The sequence below is a fragment of the Lipotes vexillifer genome, unplaced genomic scaffold (genome assembly GCF_000442215.2).
Source record: "Lipotes vexillifer unplaced genomic scaffold, Lipotes_vexillifer_v1.1 scaffold330, whole genome shotgun sequence".
Lineage (NCBI taxonomy): Eukaryota > Metazoa > Chordata > Mammalia > Artiodactyla > Lipotidae > Lipotes > Lipotes vexillifer.
The window spans coordinates 738,038-765,069 of NW_006775627.1; the positions used below are offsets into that span (position 1 = coordinate 738,038).

Consider the following 27,032-nt stretch of genomic DNA (forward strand, 5'->3'; position numbering starts at 1 on the left):
GATACAATAAGGCTATTGAAATAAAAAGGGAAAATTAAGAATTCTTTGAAATAAGATGTTTATATATATACTTTCTTCTACCCAAGGGTTTGATGGAATTTAGAAGAATATTATAATAAAGGAAGGGGGAGGGAAAAGTAATGGTGTTGACAGGTCAGGGTTAATATGCTTATTGTAAAAGACCATTAAATTTATTTCTGATAAAAGCAAGGAAAAGTATAGGGAATGGTAACAATTCTTCAAGAAAATTTTATTCTATGTGAAAATGTTTTTTAATGATTATTATATATACTTAGAGAAATTGAGCATTGTTTTATGATATCTTTAATAAAAAAATGAAAAAAACTTTTGCTCAAGATCCACCCCCTCCCAACCCCCCAATGATTTACCTTTAAGAAAATTGCAAGGTATCACAAAGCCTAACTTATAAAGGTTTTTCTCTAGGAAGTTAAGCTCATGAGGTCCACCTATTTGACATTTAGAGATTTAGTTGATACAGAGATAAAACTCACACTGTCTAGAGAAAGAAGTGCATATCTTTTAACCTAGTGCAACCATGTAATTTATCATTCAAGCCAGAATACTTTTGAGAAAGAAAGAAGAATTAATAATTAAGCTGGCACAACAGGTCTAAAAGAGTACTGCCCCTATTTAGACCAGTTGTTTCAGAGTTCTTTGTGAGTGTGTGTGTGTGTGTGCACATATGCAAAACCGTGCACACTGGTACATGCATAATATAAAACATCAAATACACAAATGTGCACATACCTCTATACTTATAAACACACATTAATATAACCAAAATTAAAATTTCATGAAACAGTGTTAACCTTTACCACATGCTATATATACAGTATTTTTTAATCCTTTCTCTTTCATTTCCAAAAGAATGCTTATCATGATACCCTAAAATATTATGACCTGTGGTTCCCCAAAATAATCAGCTTTAGACCATCTTCATCAAATACCAGTTGTCAACCAACGTTTTGACAGGAGTCCCCAGAAGGGCTCGCTGTGTGTAGCATAATGTTTGGCAGATGGTGGGCATTTATTGTTCATTAAATGAATGCATGAATGCATGAGTGAATGATTAGCTCAAAGTTAAAGTTTATTGTAAAGGCCTAACGCCTAGGAGTTCTCTGTCACTTGTTAAAGGAAGGTCTCGATGTTTCAGAAACCAGACTTGTGGGTGGGAAGGCTGATACTCCTCCAATTTAGCACATTACTCTACATTTTTAGTCTGAGGAAGGCCCCTACCTCCTTAGGAGTGTCTGTGCGTAGTGTGGGACCAGGTATATACACCATCAATTGGTTAGGCATTTCCTTATCATCAGACATTTGGGTTGCTTCCAGATTTGTTTTTGTTTTGTTGTTGTTGTTGTTTTGTTTTTACAACAGGCCAATTTTTTAAAATAACAAATAACGTGTTTCCTTTTTTCCTTCTAAGTGATGTCCTTAATACCTTCCCAAGAATGAAACAGCTAAGTTCAATAGCGTGTTAATTTTAGGGAGGTCGTATGTTTTACGAGGGTGCTCCCCAGAAAGACTGGACTGATTTATATGCCATTGACAATATGTGGATGTACTTACTCCCTGAAACATGCCAGTATTTGATTCAGTAACTTTTAGGTACTATTTTATTAATTTAATAAACATTTACAGTTTTCATTTTTTTAATTACAACATGTAGACATCGTTTCTAAATATTTGTTTCATGGTTGCATTTCCTCCTTATTGAGTTTCCTGTGCATATTCTTATAACAGTGGGAAACGATTCAGTACTTTTATAGCATTTTAGTTGCAAAGATAAGTGCATACTGGCTTATTTGCAAACAAGTACATTTTTATTTATTTATTTTTTTTTTAATTTTTTTTTTTCTTTTGCGGTACGCGGGCCTCTAACCGTTGTGCCCTCCCCCGTTGCGGAACACAGGCTCCGGACGCGCAGGCCCAGCGGCCATGGCTCACGGGCCCAGCCGCTCCGCGGCATGTGGGATCTTCCCGGACCGGGGCACGAACCCGTGTCCCCTGCGTCGGCTGGCGGACTCTCAACCACTGCACCACCAGGGAAGCCCACAAGTACATTTTTAAAACCTCAATTAAGACATTTTCTTTGGATCAGGCTTTGTTAGATTGAGGGCCATTAATGCTTAAATAAATCTGTAAAATTATGCTACATGTGAGTTACTGAGAATTGTTTAATTTCTATTTAAAATTCCTTTTTATTCTTATATTTTTCTAGGCTCGAGAATTACAAGCTCGGGTACTAAAACGTGTTCAGATGGAACAGCCAGATGCAGTTCCTGCACAGAAACATTTAGCAGCTGAAATTTGTGCAGAGATTGCAAAACATTCTGTTGCTCAGCGAGACTATGAAAAAGCAATTAAATTTTATAGAGAGGCTCTTGTTCATTGTGAAACAGATAATAAGGTCAGTACTTTTATCAAATTTTAAGCACTTTATATTCCAGATGTCATCTAATTTCCCCAAATGTAAACTTCTTAACAGCTTATTTATAAAGATTTGAAAAGAAATGTAATAAAAATGCAAGTTAAAATATTAATATTGGTTTCAGAAATACTTCAAAATACATGATGCCTTAATAATGTTAGTCTAAAATTATTATGAAGTGATATAAAGTAAATCTATAAGCTCTTTTTACATTCATCTGTGTTTTAATAATTACTTTAAAACAATTCTCAAATTCGAATAAATATCAGAATCTAGAGGATTTGATTCAGTTTACTAAACAGCTATTTTAATTGCTGTTTGGTGCTGGATATACAAAAGCAACTAGATTGAATCTCTTAACTTCAAATGGCACAGCGTGAGAATGAATGTAAAGATAATATTAGTGTAGAAAACTTATATACATGGCCGGTTTAATTTTTTTGAAAATTTTATTTTAATTATATTGGAGTGTATAGTTGATTCACAATGTTGTATTAGTTTCAGGTATACAGCAAAGTGATTCAGTTATACATATACATATATTCATTCTTTATCAGATTCTTTTCTCATATAGGTTATCACAGAATGTTGAGTAGAGTTCCCTGTGCTATGCAGTAGGTCCTTGTTGGTTACCTGTCTTGTGTATAGTAGTGTGTGTATGTGAATCCCAAACTCCTGATTTATCCCTCCCCCGCCACGTTTCCCCTTTGGTAACCATAAGTTTGTTTTCAATATCTGTGAGTCTATTTCTGTTTTGTAAATAAGTTCATTTGTTTCATTTTTTAAAAATTAGAGTCCACATGTGAGTGATATCGTATGATATTTGTTTTTCTCTTTCTGACTTACTTCACTTAGTGTGATAATCTCTAGGTCCATCCATGCTGCTGCAAATGGGATTATTTCATTATTTTAATAGCTGAGTAGTACTCCATTGTGTATATGTACCACATCTTCTTTATCCATTCCTCTGTCGATGGACATTTAGGTTGCTTCCATGTGTTGGCTATTGTAAACAGTGCTGCAGTGAACAGTGAGATGCATGTATCATTTCGCATTATGGTTTTCTCTGGATATATGCCCAGGAATGCGATTGCTGGATCATACAATAGTTCTATTTTTAGTTTTTTTCTAAGGAAACTCCATACTGTTCCCCATAGTGGTTGTACCAATTTACATTCCCACAAACAGTGTAGGAGGGTTCCCTTTTCTCCACGCCCTTTCCAGCATCTGTTTCTGTTTGTAGACTTTTTGATGATGGCCATTCTGACCAGTTTGAGGTGATAACTCATTGTGGTTTTGATTTGCGTTTCTCTAATGATTAGTGACGTTGAGCATCTTCTCATGTGCTTTTTGGCCGTCTCTGTGTCTTCTTTGGAGAAATGTCTATTTAGATCTTTTGCCCATTTTTTGGTTCGGTTGTTTCCTTTTTTAACGTTGAGCTGCATGAGCTGTTTGTAAATTTTGGAGGTTAATCCCTTGTCATTTGCATTGTTTGCAAATATTTTCTCCCATTCTGTGGGTTGTCTTTTTGTTTATGGTTTCCTTTGCTGTGCAGACGCTTTTAAGTTTAATTTGTTTTGGGGTTTTTTTTTTTCCATTACTCTAGGAGGTGGATCTAAAAAGATATTGCTGCAGTCTATGTCAGAGAATGTTCTGCCTATGTTTTCCTCTAAGAGTTTTATAGTGTCTGGACTTACATGTAGGTTTTTGATCCATTTTGAGTTTATTTTTGTGTATGGTGTTAGAGAATGTTGTAATTTCATTCATTTACATGTAGCTGTCCAGTTTTCCCAGCACAATTTATTGAAGAGACTGTCTTTTCTCCTTTGCATAGTCTTGACTCCTTTGTTGTAGACTAATTGACCATAGGGGTGCGGGTTTATTTCTGGGCATTCTATCCTGTTCCATGGATCTATATTTCTGTTTTTGGGCCAGTAACATACTGTTTTGATGACTGTAGCTTTATAGAATAGTCTGAAATCAGGGAACCTGATTCCTCCAGCTCCGTTTTTCTTTCTGAAGATTGCTTTGGCTATTTGGGGTCTTTTGTGTCTCTGTACAAATTTAAAATTTTTTGTTCTAGGTCTGTGAAAAATGCCATTGGTAATCTGCTAGGGATTGCAGTGAATCTGTCAATTGCCTTGGGGAGTATAGTCATTGTGACAGTATTGATTCTTCCAATCCAAGAACATGTTATATCTTTCCATCTGTTTGTGTCATCATTGATTTCTTTCACTGGTGTCTTATAGTTTTCAGAATTACAGGTCTTTTGCTTCCTTAGGTAGGTTTATTTCTAGGTATTTTATTCTTTTTGATCTGATGGTAAATGGGATTGTTTCTTTAATTTCTCTTTCTGATCTTTCGTTGTTAGTGTGTAGGAATGCAAGAGATTTCTGTGTATTAAATTTTGTATCCTGCAACTTTACTGTTTTCGTTGATGGGCTCTAGTAGTTTTCTGGTAGCATCTTAAGGATTTTCTATGTATAGTATCATCATGTCATCTGGAAACAGTGAGTTTTACTCCTTCTTTGCCAATTTGGATTCCTTTTTCTTCTCTGATTGCCATGGCTAGGACTTCCAAAACTATGTTGAATAAGAGTGGCAAGCGGGGACATCCTTGTCTTTTTCCTGATCTTGGAGGAAATGCTTTCAGCTTTTCACCATTGACTATGATGTTAGCTGTAGGTTTGTCATATATGGTCTATATTATGTTGAGGTATGTTCCCTGTATTCCTACTTGCTGGAGAGTTTTTATAATCGGTGTTGAATTTTGTCAAACGCTTTTTCTGCATCTATTGAGTTGATGATATGGTTTTTATTCAGTTTGTTGATATGGTATATCACACTGATTGATTTGCAGATACTGAAGAATCCTTACATCCCTGGGATAAATCCCACTTGATCATGGTGTATGATCCTTTTAATGTATTGTTGGATTTGGTTTGCCAGTATTTTGTTGAGTGTTTTTGCGTCTGTGTTCATCAGTAATATTGGCCTGTAGTTTTCTTTTCTTCTGGTATCTCTGTCTGGTTTTGGTATCAGGATGATGGTGGCCTCATAAAATGAGTTTGGGAGTGTTCCTTCCTCTGCAGTACTTTGGAATACTTTCAGAAGGATAGGTATTAGCTCTTCTCTAAATGTTTGGTAGAATTTACCTGTGAAGTCATCTGGTGTTGCAGTTTTGCTTGTTGGAAGGTTTTTTTTAAATCACAATTTCAGTACTTGAGATTGGTCTTTTCATATTTGCAATTTCTTCCTGATTCAGTATTGGGAGATTGTATCTTTCTAGGAATTTGTTATTTCTTCCAGGTTGTCCATTTTTTTGGCATATAGTTGCTTGTAGTGTCTCTTATGATCCTCTGTATTTCTGTGGTGTCCGTTGTAACTTCTCCTTTTTCATTTCTAATTTTATTGATTTTTGTCCTCTCCCTTTTTTTCTTGAAGAGTCTTGCTAAAGGTTTATCAATTTTGTTTATGTTTTCAGAGAACTAGCTTTTAGTTTCATTGATCTTTTCTATTGGTTTTTTTTTAGTCTCTATTTCATTTATTTCTGCTCTGATCTTTATGACTTCTTTCCATCTACTAACTTTGGGTTTTCTTTGTTTTTCTTTCTCTAGTTGCTTTAGGTGTAAGGTTAGGTTGTTGATTTGAGAGTTGCCTTGTTTCCTGAGGTAGGATTGTATTTCTGTAAACTTCTCATAGAACTGTTTTTTCTGCATCCCATACGTTTTGGATCATGATGTTTTCATTGTCATTTGTCTCTAGGTAATTTTTAATTTCCTCTTTGATTTCTTCAGTGATCCACTGGTTGTCATGGCCAGTTTTATAAACTAAAATGTTACTACTCTCAGATCTTGATAGATGATCAACATTTTAAAACAATACTCTAGTAAATGGCTAAATATTTAAATAAGTGATGTAGAATACAAGACAACCATGTTCTAGAATTTAAAGTTTAAGATTGGGCGTTTTGAAATAATACAACTCTTTCAGATGTAAGGCAAAGATAATCTTTACTAAGTCATAACCAAATAGGTACCTTGTTCAGTGGTCACTAAAGTAACTGGAATCATAGTTGTAAACCTGGAGCATATCTGCTTCAAGCTTTTTATTTTACAAATGAGGAAACAGGTTTAGAGAGGTAAAGGGCTCCATCATGGAGAAGCTTGGACTAGAATCGTAGCTCCTAATTTAAGACCAGTGTTCTTTTCACAATGCTTTGTGTCTCTCTACTTTTCAAGTGAGGCACAGCCTGTTTTTCCTTTTTTTTTTTCCCCAGTATAAGAGAAACTAGAGATGAGCAAACCTATAGTTTTCCTGCTTATCATGCTTGGCCTTTTTATTGCAATAACTTTTGGTCAAATAAAGTTTCATCTGTGCCTACACATTTTCCTATTTCACTTTTTATTCCAAACATTTTCTGACTAATCTTGCCCTTCTTCTCTGTAGATAATGCTGGAGCTGGCACGATTATACCTGGCACAAGATGACCCTGACGCCTGCCTGCGGCACTGTGCTCTGCTTCTCCAGAGTGACCAGGACAATGAAGCTGCCACCATGGTTAGTCCAGGAGAATTCACTGCTGTAAAGGCAGTTGTGTTTTATATTTATTCCATGGGGCAGTTTCAAATTTTAACTGATAAAACTCATAGTAGATGAGATGCCTGGCTCATGTTGGCTTTTGGAAGAAATAACACTTTTAACATTATTAGTATATTTTACCAATAAACACCAAGACTCTCTTTACTTTATAAGAATGGTGAACTTAGGTCAGGCTTTTGCTTGCCCTTTTTGGGCCTAGTTAATTTTTCTTTATGCTTGGTCAGGAGGAGTTCATGTGGTAAAGCTCTAATTTGCTAAAGAGTAACTGTTATCAGTTTCAGTGGCACTTTCTGAGTTACAGAAAAAATTCTTCATGTATCATTTTAAGGTGTGTGTTTATTAAATAGAGTTTTGCTTTTCTTTCTCATTTTTACCTGGGTTGAGGTTTTTGGTAGCTTTTCAAACAGCTACATAGATGACAGTTTGTGAGGTTCATTTAATAATTTTACAAATGAGTCACTGTAACTGAAAAGAAATATAAGACCTCTCCCTTTTAAAGCACTTGCTCATTTTAAATTCCTTTGAAATACTTAAGGTTTCAGAATGTTCTGGGTTTTCTTTTAAAATCTTCTCGTTATTTTAGCCAGGTGAGACACAGAGAGTGTGCAGTTCCCTTCAAGTTTCTGTTTTTAGAATAACTACTTGAAACATATTTTATGCTAAAAATACAGTTTTGGCAAACAGAAATGTTTCACATCCTTGATTATCTTCTGTTATACTGATCTCAGTGCTAATCTGCTTAAGGTATACTTGACATTTAAATGGCTCCGTTTTATAAAACTTTGCCCTCCTCATGTTTCTCATATGTGTTTTCATAGCAACCAATCTTGATAGGAATACTATGCTTTGTAAAATATATGGCAGTATTTTTAGAACCAACGTTTACCTTTATAGATGATGGCAGATCTCATGTTCAGAAAACAGGACTACGAACAAGCCGTGTTTCATTTACAACAGCTTTTGGAACGAAAACCAGGTAAATATCCACTGATTATACCTTCTAATGCAATCAACTCCCTTTCTCTTCTTTTTGGCTGTTATGCTGCTTATTCCACACCTGCCCTTGAGCAGCTGAAATGGTTATAAGAAAAATGACTGGTCATTAAAGTGACTGGTCTCACTTTAAATCATGACCAGAGACCCCAGATGGGCCCTCAGATTCTGCCTGGCAATCTCTAATGAATTCACTGACTCCATCCCCCTTTTATACTTTCTCCTCTCCACAAACCTCTGACACCCTTTCCCCTTTTCTTGTCCTCAGCTAGAAACCTTGCCTCCTACCTCACTGAGAAAACGTGAGCACCTGGAAGAGAACGTCTCCCTCTTCCTGTCCCCAGGTCTGCCACCCCACCTGCAACAGCTGTTCCCTGTGGGCACTGGATGCCTCGCCTCCCCTCCTGAAGGGCTTTACACTTCTGCTGTTCTGTCTCTCCTGTACCATCATCTTCTTCCCAGTCAGCACATAAATATGCTGTGACACCTGCCCGCTTTAAAGACGTTAGTAAATAAAACCCAGCTCTTAAGTCTCCGGTTACTCTCCCCTTCCAATTACAGCTCCATTTTCCACTGTAGCAAATTTCCTCTGAAGGATTTCTGTCTGCTGTCTTCACTGTCTCCTCCACTCCTGCACTCCAGGGAGGCTGCTTCTGCAGGGTGGCCAGTGCCCTCTGTGCTGCCAGACCCAGGTCTGATTCTCAGTTCTCTGCTTTCTGGGCCTGACAATGTACTTAGCACAGCTTACCCCCTCCTTCATGAAAGACGTCCTTGACTTGTCTTCCGGGATGCTGGGCTTACCTGGTATTTTCCCAGCTGACCGCTCTGTTTCACCCTCCTTTGTTAGATCTGTCTTCTCTTTATGACCTTTAAATGTCAGAGTGTTCTAGACACCATTTCTCAAATGTTTTCCCCTTTAATACCTTCACTGCTCTAGGTGACTTCATCCAGGCCCCCGGCTTTACGTCCAGTGTCCAGTCCCAACTCATCTACACCACTGCCTATTTGCATTCCCACTCAGCTGCCTAGGAGGCTCTCCAGCTTAACCTGTCCAAAACACAATACTGGATCTTTTCCTTCCCTCCAGATCTACTCCTCCTCTTTTTCTCATTTCAGTAAATGGCATTACCATTTATCCATTTACTCCAGTCCCAAACCTTCTAGTTAACCTTTGTCTCATCTTTCTTCTCATATACCACGTCCAGTCTGTCAGCAAATCCCTGTTAGCTCTACCTTCAAAATATGTCTAGAATCCCATCACTTTTACCACCTCTACTGCTGCCACCCTGGTCATTTCTCACACAGATTACTGCAGTATTCTCACAACTCACCTCTGTTTCTACGCCTTGCCTCCAAATAGTTTAGAAATGCTTTCAGCTGAAAGTAGCGGTTATTCTCCCCCTCATACTCTAGTGGCCTAAATAATTATGGCTTTTATTTTTCTCTTATGTTAAAGAAATTTTAAAGTAGATTGTGCCGGGAATGGCCCAGAGATTCCACGGTATCATCAGGAAGTCTGAGTCCTTCTGTCTTTTTCTTCTACCATCATTAGCCAAACTTCCATTTTAAGTATCACGTCCAAGATGACCACTGCAGCTCTAGGCATTGATGTTCCTGGATGGGGAAGGTGGAGGTGGGCCAAAGGGCATACCTCCTCAGTGAGTCATCTTTTCTTTCTTTAAAAAAAAAAAAAAAAAAACCCTTTCTAGAAGCACCTCTGTAGCTGCAAAACAGAGTGGGAAATGTTATCTTCTAGCTGAACACAGTGCCACGTAGAATAAAATCAGAACTCTGATAGTGAAAAAGGAAGGGATAGTAGATATTAGGTAAGCAACAGCCCAGGCAGGTTAGTTCCTTGAGACTCTCCAGTTGCTGTTCCCTCTTCCTGGAGTATGTTCTGCTTTATTCCACTCAGAACTTTGCTCTCATGCTGCCTCTTCCTGAGGGTGCCCTTCCCCAGCCATCCTATGTCAATAACACCTCATTGCCCTCCATCCTCTTATCCTGTTCTTGGTCCTTTGTTTTATATTGCATTTGTAAAACAAAGCAAAACAAAAATTGTAAATAATAGATCATAAGCATCAAGTGGCCAGGAACTGGGTCTTCACTGCTATGAAGATTTAGAACAGTATCTGGCTGAGTATAAATATTGGATGAATAGAAGAGTGGGAGGAGAAAAGGAAAGAAGGGAGATGGGGGAAAGGGGGAAGGGAAGGGAATGTATGTTACTTATGTGTCTGTCAAAGTACTGGCTGAGAAGAGTTTGCGATCTCAGAGGAAGTCCTCGAGCTGTCGTTCAGTTCTTCCAACCCCTATGCCTTGTCTCAGGATGATGCCATAGGCAGTCAGAGCTGCCTGGGTGGGGCAGTGTGCACAAAGAGGTGGGCATGCCTCAAGGAGGGCAGCTCAGAGAACCAGATACACTCGACTTGTTCCATTTACTAATGCTGTCACTCGCTGAAGGTTTGAATTTATAGAACAGTCCCGTCTGCTTACAAATAAAACATTCCTAATTCCTAGTTAGGGCAAAGATTAGAAGGGAAAAATCTTGTTCTTATGGTGATGTCAACACTTTTAATTTCTTATTATTTTTATCATCTTTTAAGATTGTCTCCCACCTTTGGACTTCCTCAGGTCATGTTGTTTCTCACACTGTCTGCTCCAGCTCATATTCAGATATTATTTGAAAGACTGCTCTTAATTACTTTAACTTCTTACCTTTTCTGCTTACTCCAAGTCTAAAATATGGGCCATCCTCCCACTTCATTTGCCCAAACCTTACTCATACTTTCTTCAGGCCTAAGTTGTCTTCCTGCCATGGCTTCTCTCTTGGTTTCTATACTCTGTTTTGTCTTTTTTTCCTTCTCTGAACTACTGTTTAAGGTAATGCATGTAATATTTTCATTCTGACTGTCTCAAGCTGTTCCTGTATTGCAGCATTTCCCTCTGACTCAGTGACCCAACCTGGTTTCTTTAAAAAACAGACCTCTTTCCTTGTGAATATGTTAAAGCCATTGGTGGCAACAGTGCCCTTGCATGTAAGATTTGAAGAAGCCCCTCATCTGTCACGTGACTTTTGTATCACCCAGGTTACTTGGCCCCAGCACTTTTTCCAAATACATAATAGTGGTGCTCTGGACTGTCTACTTAAAAACAAATATAAAGTGAATTATTTGTTTATAAATTCAGTAGAACGACCTAGTACTCCAGAAATACCAAACAACATACAACCACCAGCATCAGGTATATTTCCAGGTACACAGATGGTGCAAAGTAATTGTTTACTGGTTGAATGGCTCAATGAATGACTGTGAAATACCAAGTTGTTTAAAAATACAAAGTTTTAAGTAAATTTTTATTGCCGATGTGATATTTTGTTTTTAATCCTGCATCCTATGCTTTATTCCTAATAGGATTTTATAAACTTATCCACTAGTCAGTGTTTTCAGAATTATTCTAAAATCTGTGCATCTATACTTACTTTGTCATGTGTTATATAGGTCATCCTCAGTAGCACATCTTATACTTTAAGGCTGTGTTTGAGCTTACTTCAGAAATGTACTGTCTAATTTGACTTAACCTAGCTAGTAGAAAATTCTGCATATAGATCTAATTACTGCTCTCTTGACAGATTACAAACCTTTTCTCTCTCAGAATCTCCAAATCATCCTGAGTTCTCCCCTTCCCTCACACTAATTGGTTAACAAGTCCTATCAGTTCTCTCTGCTGAATAGCTAACTATCACATCCTGTCCATCTTCTCCTAGCCCACCACTCTAATGAAGAACTTTATTACCCCTCTCCCGGACTAGTGCAGTTTCCCAGCTGATCTTCCAGCCTCTTGTCTCTTGCTGTTCCAGGCCTCTGTAGGAACTCTCATATTAATTCTAAAAAATCGAAAACTCGCCCTCTGCTTAATATTTAGGATGACTTTCCAGGGTAAAGTCTAAACTACAGCATTATTTCGATAATAATACACCCCAGGATTACCCTTCCATCCGTATTTCTTTTCCCTCTTCCTCTACTTCAGCATCTAGCACCATGCTCTTCTCAGCCCTGTCTTTGCACATGCCACCTGCCCTTGGAATGCCTTTGTCTGCCTAACAAGACTCAAAAGTCTGATCCTCTGTGAAACCTCTTCTGCCTCCCCCAGGCAAAGTTAGGAATTCCGTGCATTGTAATTCCGTAGCACTTCATGCCTAATCACATCACATTATGGTTTTTCTTGATATTTTCTCACTGTTCATTAATAAACATGAACTAACTTTTCAGAACATAATACGTTTTAGCTTTCGACAGATTTCTTAAGTGCAGAAATTTGCCTTCCGTCAGATTTCATGGTTAACCAAAAGACAAGTTAATGTAATCTGACCTATCAGTGGTAATTATAACTTCAACTAATAATGAATGCATTTCAGTAATATTGTAAGGTGATCATTATTCAAGAAACTGGCCTCCCAAGGTTGACTTTAAATAATATCAGTAGTATTATATATCACACACATTAGCAAAATCATACAAACAATTGGGGGCCAGAAATTTCGACCTTCACTTCCTGTCTAATCCAATTTAGCTTCTAGATTCTGTGGCTTCATTATAGGGTAGTCATCCTAGTTCTTAACAAAATATTTGGCATTATAGATATTACTATTGACATTTATAGTTTTAAAGCTCTTTCATGCTTTTATTTGGTTTCCATGGCACTCCGAAGGTCAATATTATAATCCTGTTTTAAGAAAGTAAGTGATTCTAGACTCAGAGAATTTGAGTAATGTGCTGGAATTCGCAGAAAGGATAAGACTAATATTCGAATCCTCCTTCTGAAACCATATTCTGATCACACTCCTCTTTTTAGTGATACCAGAAGGCAGAGAGAACAAAATTTTGAAACCCAAGATTATGGGTCAAGAAAGGCAAATGGTGGGGGGGAGCAATCAAGACAGGGGAGTAGCAGGATGTGAAGCTCATCTCCTCCCACGAATGCATCAAAAATACCTCTACATGTGGAATGAATCTCACTGAATATCTACTGCATGCTAGCAGAAGACCTCAGACCTCTGAAAGGGCAAGAAAATCTCCACATAACTGGGTAGGACAAAATTAAAAAGGAAGAAAAAAAGCAAGTGAGAAAGGAATTGGGGATGGGACCTGCTCCCCTGGGAGGGAGCTGTGAAAGAGGAAATGTTCCTGCACCCAGGGAATTCCCCTGATGGGAAGATCAGCTGGGACAGAGGGGGTGTTTCTGAGCCTCAGAGGAGAATGCAGCAACCGGTTTGCAGCAGCTAGAATGGAGAGAGACCTGCACAGATGGTCAGTGCCACCACTCTGCACTCCCCAGCCTGAAACACGCATCTGCCAGTGCTGGTGGGGGCTGGGTGTGGAACCTCAGGCTTTGGAGATCAGACCCGGGGAGAGGACTGGGGTGGGCTGCATGGAAACACCCTGAAGAAGCTGGAGTCTGGTGTAGCTGCACCCGCGGGTGTACACACAGGAAGCCTGGGCTGCCTTAGAAGCCAGGTGCCGTTGTGTGGGTGGTGCACAAGGGGAGGGGTGGGGCCCGCCATTACAGCTTTTTTTCCTGCGTGAGCTCTCAGGTGGCAAGACACAGCCTGCATGAGCTCCAAAAGCAATTGTGAGCCACCACTGTCCCCTAGGCTTCAGGACCAACTGTGAGCCACCACCGCCCCTATACTTTAGGAGTGGTCTCAAGCCACCAACTCCACCCTGCTGGACTCCAGAAGCAGTCGTGAGCCACCTCTGCTCCCACTGTGTGCTCCAGGGGTTCACGTGAGCTGCCACCACTGCTGAAAACCCCACAGACCAGGCACCAGCTGCTGCATCTGTGCACCCCCTTCAAGGGGATAACGACTAGCACATACTGAGGAAAGCGGCGACAGGCATCCATACTAAAAACAGCCCTTGCACCAAAAATATTAAACCCACATGAGCTACACAGGGATGCTCCCACATATAAATAACCCTCCAAGACCACAATAGACAACTGTTTCTCGTAAACTCACAGAATAAGAGAAATATAAATAAAATGAAGAAGCAGAGGGACCACTCCCAGTTAAAAGACCAAGAGAATTCCCCTGAAAGAACAAACAATGAAACAGATCTCTTCAGTCTAATAGACACCAGTTTCAAAAAGGAGATAATGAAAAATACTGAAGGAATTAAGAAAGGCTGTTGAAAGAAATGCAGAGTACTGTTAAAAGGAACTAGACACTATAAAGAGGAACCAAGAAAAATCAGAAAACTCATTTGTCAAGACAAAGACTGAACTAAAGGTAGTGAATAGCAGAAGAAATAATGCAGAAGAATGAATAAGTGACCTGGAAGATAGAATAATGGAAATCACCCCATCAGGACAGAAGACAGAAAGCCAAATGAAAAAAAATGAAAACAATGTAAGAGACCTATGGGATCATATAAACCATGCAAATTTATGCATAATAGGGATTCCAGGAGGGGAAGAAAGAGAATAGGGGATGGAAAATGCATTTGAAGAAATTATGGCAGAAAACTTCCCAAACCTACAGAAGGAAATGGATACCCCAGTACAGGAAGCACAGAGGTAGAAAATCATCCACACACAAATATGACATCAAAACCAGCAATCATGAGAAGAGGAGAGTACAAATACAGGATACAGAAAATGCATTTAAAATTAAAAGACCAGCAACTTAAAACAATCTTATTTATACATAGACTACTATATCAAAACCTCATGATAGGGACTTCCCTGGTGGTACACTGATTAAGACTTTGCCTTCCAGTGCAGGGGGTGCAGGTTCGATCCCTGGTCAGGGAGCTGAGATCCCAGATGCCTTGGGGCCAAAAGACCAAAATATAAAACAGAAGCAATGTTGTAACAAAATTCAATAAAGACTTTAAAATTGGTCCACATCAAAAAATCTTTAAAGAAAAAAAAAAAAACCACACAAAACACTTCATGGTAACCACATACTGAAAATCTACAATAGATACACAGAAAAGAAAAAGGAATCCAAACACAGCACTAAAGTTAGTCATCACATCACAAGAGAAGAGAACAAAAGAGGAAGGAAAGAAAAAAGACCTACAAAAAATCCAAACCAGTTAACAAAATGGTAACAGGACATATATATCGATAATTACCTTAGATGTAAATGGGTTAAATAGTCCAACCAAAAGACAGACTTGCTGAATGTGTACAAAAACAAGACCTGTATGTATATGCTGTCTACAAGAGACCCACTTCAGATCTAGAGACACATACAGACTGAAAGTGAGGGGATGGAAGAAGGTATTCCATGCAAATGGAAATTTAAAGAAAGCTGGAGTAGCAATACTCATATCAGACAAAATAGACTTTAAAATAAAGACTGTTACAAGAGACAAAGAAGGACACAACATAATGATCAAGGGATCAATCCAAGAAAAAGATGCAACAATTTTAAGTATATATGCACCCAATATAGAAGCACCGCAATATATAAGGCAAAAAGTAACAGCCATAAAAGGAGAAATCGACAGTAACACAATAATAGTGGGGGACTTTAACACCCAACTTTCATCAGTGGACAGATCATCCAGACAAAAAAATCAATAAGGAAACACAGGCCTTAAATGACACATTAGACCAGGGGAATTTAAATGATATTTATAGAGCATTACATCCAAAAGCAGCAGAATACACATTCTTCTCAAGTGCACATGGAACATTCTCCAGGACTGATCACATGCTGGGCCTCAAAGCAAGCCGCAGTTAATTTAAGAAAGTGGAAATCATATCAAGCATCTTTTCAACCACAATGCTATGAGATTAGAAATCAACTACAAGAAAAAACTAAAAAAACAAAAACACATGGAGCTTAAACAATATGCTACTAAAGAAGCAGTGGATCACTGAAGAAATCAAAGAGGAAATCAAGAAATACCTAGAGACAAAAGCACAATGATCCAAAACCTATGGGACACAGAAAAAGCAGTTCTAAGAGGGAAGTTATAGCAATGCAAGCTTACCTCAGGAAACAAGAAAAAGCTCAAATAAACAACCTAACCTTACATCTAAAGCAACTAGAGAAAGAAGAGCAAACAAAAGGTCTCTGAACTTTTGGTTCTCTGAAAAGATAAACAAAATTGATAAACCTTTAGCCAGACTCATTAAGAAAAGGAGAGGGCGCAAATCAATAAAATTAGAAATGCAAAAGGAGAAAATACAGCCGACACCACAGAAATACAAAGGATCATTAGAGACACTACAAGCAACTATATGCCAACAAAATGAACAACCAGGAAGAAATGATAAACTTAGAAAGATACAATCCCCCAATACTGAATCAGGAAGAAATTGCAAATATGAATAGACCAATCACAAGTACTGAAATTGAAATTGTGATCCAAAACCTTCCAACAAACAAAAGTTCAGGACCAGATGGCTTCACAGGTGAATTCTATCAAACATTTAGAGAAGACTTAACACCTATCCTTCTGAAAGTATTCCAAAACACTGCAGAGGAAGGAATGCTCCCAAACTCATTTTATGATACCAAAACCAGACAAAGATACCAGAAAAAAAAGAAAACTGCAGGCCAGTATTACTGATGAACACAGATGCAAAAACACTCAACAAAATACTAGCAAACCAAATCCAACAATACATTAAAAGGATCATGCACTATGATCAAGTGGGATTTATCGCAGGGATGCAAGGATTTTTCAGTGTCTGCAAATCAGTCAGTGTGATACACCATGTCAACAAACAAGAATAAAAACCATATCATCGTCTCAGTAAATGCAGAAAAAGCTTTTGACAAAATTCAACACCAATTTATGATAAAAACTCTCCAGAAAGTGGGAACAGAGGGAACATACCTCAACATAATAAAGGCCATATATGACAGATCTACAGCTAACATCATACTCAACGGTGAAAAGCTGGAAGCATTTCCTCTAAGATCAGGAACAAGATAAGGATGTCCTCTCTTACCACTTTTATTCAACATAGTTTTGGAAGTCCTAGCTGTGGCAATCAGAGAAGCAAATTGGAAAAGAAGTAAAACTCACTGTTTCCAGATGACATGATACTCTACATAGAAAATTCTAAAGATGCCACCAGAAAACTACTGGAATCCATCAATGAATTCAGTAAAGTTGCAGGATACAAAATTAATACACAGAAACTTCTTGCATTCCTATACACTAACAACGGAAGATCAGAAAGAGAAATTGAAGAAACAATCCCATTTACCATCACATCAAAAATAATAAAGTATTCAGGAATAAACCTACCTAAGAAGACAGAACACCTGTAATTCTGAAAGCTATAAGACACCAATGAAAGAAGTCAATGATGACACAAACAGATGGAAAGATATAACATGTTCTTGGATTGGAAGGATCAATATTGTCACAATGACTATACTCCCCAAGGCAATTGACAGATTCACTGCAATCCCTAGCAGATTACCAATGGCATTTTTCACAGACCTAGAACAAAAAATTTTAAATTTGTACAGAGACACAAAAGACCCCCAAATATCCAAAGTAATCTTCAGAAAGAAAAATGGAACTGGAGGAATCAGGTTCCCTGACTTCAGACTATTCTACAAAGCTACAGTCATCAAGACAGTTTGGTACTGGCACAAAAACAGAGGTATAGATCAATGGATCAGGATAGAAAGCCCAGAAATAAAACCATGCACCTGGGCTTCCCTGGTGGCGCAGTGCTTGAGAGTCCGCCTGCCGATGCAGGGGACGCAGGTTCGTGCCCCGGTCTGGGAAGATCCCACATGCCGCAGAGCGGCTAGGCCCGTGAGCCATGGCCGCTGAGCCTGCGCATCCGGAGCCTGTGCTCCGCAATGGGAGAGGCCACAACAGTGAGAGACCCGCATACCGCAAAAAAAAAAGAAAAACAAACCATGCACCTAGGGTCAATTAATCTTATGACAAAAGTGGCAAGATTATACAATGGTGTAAAGACATCTATTTAGTAAATTGTGCTGGGAAAACTGGACAGTTACATGTAAAGCAATGAAATTAGAACATTCTTTAACGCCCTTTTTTTTACATCTTTATTGGAATATAATTGCTTTACAATGGTGTGTTAGTTTCTGCTTTATAACAAAGTGAATCAATTATACATATGCATATGTCCCCATATCTCTTCTCTCTTGTGTCTCCCTCCCTCCCACCCTCCCTATCCCACCCCTCTAGGTCGTTACAAAGCACCAAGCTGATCTCCCAGTGCTATGCGGCTGCTTCCCACTAGCTAGCTATTTTATGTTTGGTAGTGTATATATGTCCATGCCACTCTCTCACTTTGTCCCAGCTTACTCTTCCCCCTCCCTGTATCCTGAAGTCCATTCTCTAGTAGGTCTGTGTTTTTATTCCCATCTTGCCCCTAGGTTCTTCATTACCTTTTTTTTTTTTTTTTAGATTCCATATATATGTGTTAGCATACGGTATTTTTCTCTTTCTGACTTACTTCACTCTGTATGACAGACTCTAGGTCCATCCACCTCACTACAAATAACTCAATTTCATTTCTTTTTATGGCTGAGTGATATTCCATTGTATATATGTGTCACATCTTCTTTATCCATTCATCTGTTGGTGGACACTTAGGTTGCTTCCTTGTCCTGGCTGTTGTAAATAGAGCTGCAATGAACATTTTGGTACATGTAATACCCTTTTGAAAAATAAACTTAAAATGTATTAAAGACCTAAATGTAAGGCCTGATGCTATAAAACTCTTCAAGGAAAACAAGCAGAACACTCTTCAGCATAAATCTGAGCAATATCTTTTTCATCCACCTCCTAGAGTAATGAAAATAAAAACAAAAATAAGTAAATGGGACCTAATTAAACTCAAAAGCTGTTGCACAGCAAAGAAAACCATAAAAAAAAAAAAGACAACCCACAGAATGAGAGAAAATATTTGCAAATGATGTGACTAACAAGGGATTAATCTCCAAAATCTACAAACACCTCATGCAGCTCAATAGCAAAAAAACAAACAACCCAATCAAAAAATTGGGCAGAAGACCTAAATAGACATTTCTCCAAAGAAGACATTTAGATGGCCACGAGGCACATGAAAAGATGCTCAGCACCACTAATTATTAGAGAAATGCAAATCAAAACTACAATGAGGTATCACCTTACACCAGTCAGAAGGGCCATCATCAAAAAGTCTATAAACAATAAATGCTGGAGAGGGTGTGGAGGAAAGGGGACCCTCCTGCACTGTTGGTGGCAATGTAAATTGATACAGTCACTATGGAGAATAGTATGGAGGTTCCTTAAAAAAGTAAAAATAGTGCTACCATATATATGATCCGGCAATCCCACTCCTGGGCGTATATCCAGAGAAAACCATAATTCAAAAAGATACATGTTTCCCGATGTTCATTGCAGCACTGTTTACAGTAGCCAAGACATGGAAGCAACCTAAACGTCCATCAACAGATGAATGGGTAAAGAAGATGTAGTACATATATCCAATGGAATATTACTCAGCCAATAAAAAGAACAAAGTAATGCCATTTTCAGCAACATGGATGGACCTGGAGATTATCATATTAAGTGAAGTAAGTCAAACAGACAAATATCATATGATGTCACTATATGCGGAATCCAAAAAAAATGATACAAATGAACTTATTTACAAAGCAGAAACAGACTCACAGACTTAGAAAACAAACATGGTTACCAAAGGGGAAAGGTTGGGGGGAAGGGATAAATTGGGAGTTTGGGATTGATACATACACACTGCTATATTTAAAATAGATAAGGACCTACTGTATAGCACAGGGAACTCTGCTCAGTATTCTCTAATAACCTAAATGGGAAAAGATACATGTGTATGTATAACTGAATCACTTTGCTGAACACTTGACTGTACTCCAATATAAAATAAAAATTTTAAAAAAATAATATAAGAACAGCTTTATTGATATGAAAAAAGAAAATTTCTCGGACAAACAAAAACTAAAAGAATACAGCAATATTAAACCTATCCTTAAGGAAATATTGAAAAGGCTTCTCTAAATAGAAAAGAAGTAAGAATATATAGGAAAGAGAAAATCACAATTGGAAAGCAAATCACCTGAATAAGCCAGTACACAGATTTTTTTAAAAAATCAGAAAATTTCTGTGAAAGTGATGATAACCACAATGAACAGCAAAAGGAAGAACATGAAGATGTAAAAAGATGGGTGAGGAGAGTAAGAAAAAGTGGATTTTTTTTTTCATTTCCTAGAATGTGTTTGAGCGTATATGACTAGCAGTCTAAGGCAAGTAGATATAGGATGGGGTTAACATACTTGAAAAACAAGGTAACCACAAGTCAAAAACATACACTAGATTCACAGAAACCAAAAGGAAGAGAACGTAAGTATAATACAAAAGAAAATAATCAAACCACAAAAGGAAAAACAAAAAGAAAAAAACAAGGACCAAGCAGAAATATAAAATCAACGGGAAAACAAGGTTAAAATGCAATAAATACATATCTATCAATAACTACCTTAAATGTCAATGGAGTAAATGCTCCAATCAGTAGACACAGTGGCAGATTGGATAAAGAAAACAAGAGCTTACAATATGCTGCCTACAAGAGACCCACTTTAGGGCAAAGGACACACATAGATTGAAAGTGAATGGATGGAAAGAGATATTTCATGCAAATGGAAATAAAAAGAAATCAGGAGTTTCATTGCTCATATCAGACAAAATAGACATTAGAACAAAGACCATAAAGATAGATAAAGAAGGACACTATATAATGATAAAAGGAACAATACAAGAGGAGGATTTTATACTCATCAACATATATGTACTTAATATAGGAGCACCCAAATACATAAAACAAATACTAAAGGGAGAAACTGACAAGAATACAATAATAGTAGGAGACATTTACACCCCACTCACATCAATGGACAGGTCTTCTGGACAGAAAATCACTAAGGCAACAGATCCTAAATGATATAGTCAAACAGTTAGACTTAATTGATATGTTCAGGACATTACATCCAAAAAACAATACACATTCTTCTCAAGTGCACATGGAACATTCTCTAGGATTGACCACATACTAGGGCACAAGACAAGCCTCAACAAATTTAAGAGTATAGAAATTATCTCAAGCATCTTTTCTGACAACAATGGCATAAAACTAGAAATCAACCACAGAAAAAGAAATGAGAAAAAAACGATTTCATGGAGACTAAACAACATGCTGCTAAAAAAACAATGGGTAAACAATGAAATCAAAAAGGAAATTAAAAAACACCTGGAGACAAATGACAATGAAAACAACCATACAAAATCTATGGTGTACGGCAAAAGCATTTCTTAGAGGGAAGGTTGTAGCAATATAGGCCTTCCTCAAAAGACAAGAAAAATCTTAAACAGCCTAATCTACCACTTAAAAGAATTAGAAAAAGAAGAACAAACAGAACCTGAAGTCAGCAGAAGGAAGGAAATAAAAAAGATCATAAAGGAAATAAGATAGAGATTAAAGAGATAGAAAATATCAGTAAAACCAAGAGCTAGTTCTTTGAAAGGGTAAAGCTTCTGCACAGGAAAGGCAACCATAAACAAACAAAATAAAAGGACAGCCCACAGAAAGGGGGAAAATATTTGCAAATGATACAACTAACAAGGGCTTAATTTCCAAAATATACAAACAGCTCATACAACTCAACAATAAAAATACAACCCAATTGAAAAATGGATAGAAGACCTAAATAGACATTTCTCCAAAGAATAAATACAAATAGCCAATAGCCATGTGAAAAGATGTTCAGCATCGCTAATTATTAGAGAAATGCAAATTAAAACTACAATGAAGTACCACCTCACACTGGTCAGAATGTCCATCATTAAGAAATCTATAAATAACAAATGCTGAAGAGGATGTGGAGAAAAGGGAACCCTCCTGCATTTTTGGTGGGAATGTAAGTTGGTACAGACACTACAGAAAACAGTATGGAGGTTCTTGAGAAAATTAAAAATAGAATTACATTTTATGATCCAGCAATCCCACTCCTGGGCATATATCCAGACAAAACTCTAATCCAAAAAGAAACATGCACCCCTGTGTTCATAGAAGCACTATTCACAGTATCCAAGACATGGAAACAATTTAAATGTCCATTGATAGAGGAATGGATAAAGAAATTATGGTACATATATACAATGGAATACTACTCAGCCATAAAACATGAAATAATGCCATTTGCAGCAACAGGGATGCAACTAGAGATTATCATACCAAGCAAAGTAAGTCAGAAAGAGAAAGACAAATACCATATAATATCACTTATATGTGGAATCTAAAATACGACTCAAACGAACCTATCTACAAAACAGACTCAAGGACATAGAGAACAGATTTGTGGTTGCCATGGCGGAGGGGGCTGGAGGAGGGATGGAGTGGGAGGTTGGGGTCAGCAGGGGTAAGCTATTATATGTGGGATGAATAAGCAGCAGTGTCCTGTATAGCACAAAGAACTATATTTAGTATCCTGTGATTAATCATAATGGAAAATAATATTTTAAAAAGTATATATATGTGTAACTGAATCACTTTTCTGTACAGCAGAAATTCACACAACATTGTAAATTAACTATATACATCAATAAAAAATTTTTAAAAGGCAAATGATGATGTCAACCTGGATTATTTTGACATCATGTAAAAGAGTAGATGCAAAGCTTACAGAGATTCCTTTTTTAATGATATTTTGCTAAAACATATGTAAAATTTGCCATGTTAGCCATTCTTAAGTGTATTGTTCAGTGGCATTAAGTACATTCACATTTTTGTGTAACCATCACCATGATCCATCTCAAGAACTTTTTCATCATTCCAAACTGAAGTTCTGTACATTAACTCACCATTCCCTGTAGGCCCTGGCAACCACCAGCTACTTTCTGCCTCTATGAATTTGATTCCTCTAGATACCTTACACAAGTGGAATCATACAGTATTGTCCTTTTTTGTCTGGCTTATTTCACTTAATATAATGTCTTCAAGGGTTATCCATGTTGTAGCATGTCAGAATTTCCTTTTCAAGTTGAATAATATGCCATTATATGTATATATCATGTTTTGTTTATCCATGCGTCCACTGGTGGACATTTGGGTTGTTTCCACCTTTGGCTACTGTGAATAATGCTGCTGTGAACACTGGTATACAAATATTTGATTAGGTGCCTGCTTTCAGTTCTTGGGGGTATATACCCAGAAGTGGAAGTGCTGGATTATATGGTATCTTCTCTTTTCTTGGAAAATAGAATCAGGATAAATTTCTTTTAAAAGTTTTTGTTTGTGTGTTTTAATTCTAGGAATTCACCCTATCAAAGTGAATCGAATAGCTTATATAAATAAGGATTTTTATAAATTCCCTACTATGAGTCCTGTGCTAAATTGAAACTTGTGAGCCCAAATATTAATACATAAAAAACACAACTATAGAGAAATAAAATGTGAGCCATCAATATAATAGAGTATTGTGCAGTCACTAAAGTGTTTTTGAAGTCCATTTAATGACAATTGGGAAATGTTTACTATATTGTTGAATCAAAATCAGAGCCCCAAGTGTGACTCCAGCCTTGTATGTATGTAAGCAACATATTTCACTGTCTACATTTAAATATTTATAGATTGATTTTTACTCATAAATATATGACAGGAAAAGTACCAAAATGTGGTAATCTCTAGTTGGTGGGAATACGAGTGATTTCCTTTCTACTTTTCGGTACTTTTCCAAATTTTCTAAAGTGTCCATACATTATTTTCACTATCTTAAAATGTATTAACATGATTCTCAAAATTTAGTATCTTAGTGATGAGAAAGAACTGAATAGAATTAGAAGAAGCCATTCTAGAAACCTGCCAGGAAATTATACCTGGGACTAAGTAACTGGTTCTTTTTCCTTGGAAGATAAAATAGGATTAAAATACTGGGACTAGTATGTTAAGGTTATAATATGGTAAGCTGGTATCGAGGGTATTAGGTACATGTACACCTTAAGGCAAGTCTGGAGTAAAATTATTGCCCACCCTAAACATTATCATCAACGTGTTCTCACCCGCTTCCTAGCTGCAGTAAGTTGGAAAGCAGGTCTCGGAGGTAGACTTCTCCTGTGCAATCAAATTGATCCTCCTGAATTTTACATTTAAGAGTTTAGATTATACAAAGGCTGTTTCTAGGTTTTGGTCCCAGGAATGACAATTGAAAAGTAAGACACGACAAATGTACATTTTTATAGATTTGCCTATATTGAACATTCTCTCACTGTGACCAGACCAACCCATCCCTTATCATTTGATAAGTCATCCGTTGTCTGTACAGTCTCTTTAGAGACTTATAACCTCTAAGGCACTAAATTTAAATTTATATTTAAATTGCATTTCATTTGAAGCAAAGTATACTTTAATGAAGTAGGATTTTAACCATCAAAGCAAAAGCTATAAAATATCCATAACTGAAATGTTCTTTGTTTCTAGATAATTATATGACATTATCTCGTTTAATTGATCTCCTAAGAAGATGTGGAAAACTTGAGGATGTTCCAAGATTTTTCTTAATGGCTGAGAAACGTAACTCCAGAGCAAAACTGGAGCCAGGATTTCAGTACTGTAAAGGATTATATCTTTGGTAAATTTATTGGCAAATAAATTCTACATAATAGGTTGTTTTCCTCATTGCGAATAAAGTAGAATACACTTTGAATTTTTAAAATTCTATATTTTAAAATATAATAGTTTTATTTACAAAACAAATTATAAACGACTTAAAGTTTGTAGTTAGTGATTACAATAAGTAATTTTTTTTAAACATCTAACAAGGTATACTGGAGAACCAAATGATGCCCTTCGACATTTTAATAAGGCTCGGAAAGACAGTGACTGGGGCCAAAATGCCCTTTATAATATGATAGAAATCTGTTTGAATCCAGATAATGAAACTGTTGGAGGTGAAGTATTTGAAAATCTGGATGGAGACCTGGGGTGAGTAGTATTTGACAAGTTACGCTTTTTTCCAGAAACACTTGTTGGGGATAATCAAGGATATCTTATAAAAGAGAACTAAATTCCAGAATAGCACTAATGGCAGTTTAGCGAATAAATCATAGCTGGAATAACTGTTCTCTGAAACAAGCATGACATACTTTTAGAATGTTTTCTAAATCAGAACAGACATGCTATTGAAGACACTCCCCTAATTGCTCTGTGGAAAATAGAATGAATCGTAGTGTGTGATTGCCTTGGCAAAAATTGTCCGCATAATAATAATAGTAACTTCTTAACAGATGGCTCTCTGCCAGATCTTGGCTGTATACTGTATATGCATTGCCTTATTTATTCCCTTTAACAATGTGTGGGAAAGCTCCAAGTTAACCTAACGTAATGGAGTTACAAAATGGTGGAGGCAAGATTTAAACTGAGTCCTCCCTGGCCTCAGAGCGCCAGCTGTTGGCCACTGTTGTGCACTGCGGGTAAGTGGTTATACTTCTGTCAGCCTGCACTTGTTGCTCGCCCTCTCCTCAGGGTCAGGGAAGGCAGGGTGGGGAGTGCATAAGGGTGTAAGGGGAGTAGGAGAGGTCATTTCTGCCCCCAGGAGCATGCATGCAATTTACCTGGTCGGCAAGACAGTGTCTGAAACCATTCAATCTTGCAACAAAACAGAAGTGAGTTAAATTGATATTAAGTGTTGCAAGAATTCATAGAAATCATAGTGCAGAGCAGTCAGGGGAAGCTGCATAGAGGAGTGGGAGAAATGAAAACCTGACTGCTAAGAGGTTTCAGTGGCAGTCCTGAAGGCTTGGATTACAGAGACCATTGAAAGATTTAGAGTGGGGGAGACGCATTTTTATTTTTTGTTTGTTTTAGAAAGGTTAAGGAAACACTCTGTTTTGCAACTGTAGGCTGTCCCCATGGAAATCTTCAGCAATAGGTTGAAAACACCAAATTTGGAATATAGAACTCAGAAGAGAGGTCACAGCTTGAGATACAGATTTGGGGTATAGGTGCTCAGAGTGGGTAGTTGGAACCCCATGAATGGCCCCTTTTCGAGTAGAATGTAGTGATGGAAGTCTGAGAACTAAATTTGGGGTGTGCTAACATTTAAGGAGATTGGAGGAAGGGAGGTAAGAAAAGGGCAATGACTGGTGGAAAGAGAAGGAAAACTGTAATCTTACAGAAGAAACAAAAGGAGGGGAGCTTGAAAGAAGATTACCAACAGTGTAAAATGTTTTAGAGAAGGTAAAAGCCTGAGAGGAAGATCAGTAGCTTTAGTGATTAGGCTTTAAGAATTTAATTTCCTTTCATTAATTGATTTATTTATACATTATATCTGGGTGTGGGTATGTATATAAGAAAATTGCTATTACACATTCAAATTATTGCACTTAAAATTTATAACCTCTTGACAAGTAAAGAATTTCTTTTCTGAGAACCTGAGAGGCAGCTGGGTGAGGAACATTAAGTATACTTTATATGTCTGGCAAACTTAGATTCAAATCTATTAGCTGTGTGATCTTTGGCAAATTACTTTATCTGTTGGAGCCTTGGTTTTCTCATATATAAAATGGATTCAACATACACTGAATGAAATAACACAGTGCTTGGCACATAGTAAGTGCTTTAACAAAGTTAGTAACTTTCTGCTCCCTTTTTTTAAAAATTATTTTTTAATTGAAGTATATAGTTGATTTACAGTATTTTATAGTCTCCCTTCTTTCTTTCGTTTTCTGAGTAGGTATGCTATTTGATAATTGTATGATTCTACTTACCCTGAATTCTAGTTTTATATTAGCTAAAATGAACACATTTACCACAGGTGGACAGTATCCAATTTTGGTTTTCAGTCTAAAGTGAATAAATGTTTAATGGTGTTTTATTGAAGCTATGTTAGTTTTGTTTTTAAAGCTGTAACTGTGCTTTACTTTGTATTAGAAGAGAATGAGTGACATTCTTCAGCAGG

At 37.3% G+C, this 27,032-nt stretch overlaps 1 protein-coding gene across 1 annotated transcript in view; it reads left to right on the top strand.

Moving 5' to 3' along the window:
* TTC21B (tetratricopeptide repeat domain 21B) overlaps positions 1–27,032 on the top strand; it is an 86,257-nt gene that overhangs the window by 45,121 nt on the left and 14,104 nt on the right. Inside the window, exons 20-24 of the mRNA XM_007450055.1 lie at positions 2,243–2,431; positions 6,902–7,012; positions 7,949–8,030; positions 24,554–24,704; positions 24,896–25,057. Of these exons, the coding sequence (XP_007450117.1) occupies positions 2,243–2,431; positions 6,902–7,012; positions 7,949–8,030; positions 24,554–24,704; positions 24,896–25,057 (695 nt within the window). The remainder of the gene's footprint in view (positions 1–2,242; positions 2,432–6,901; positions 7,013–7,948; positions 8,031–24,553; positions 24,705–24,895; positions 25,058–27,032) is intronic.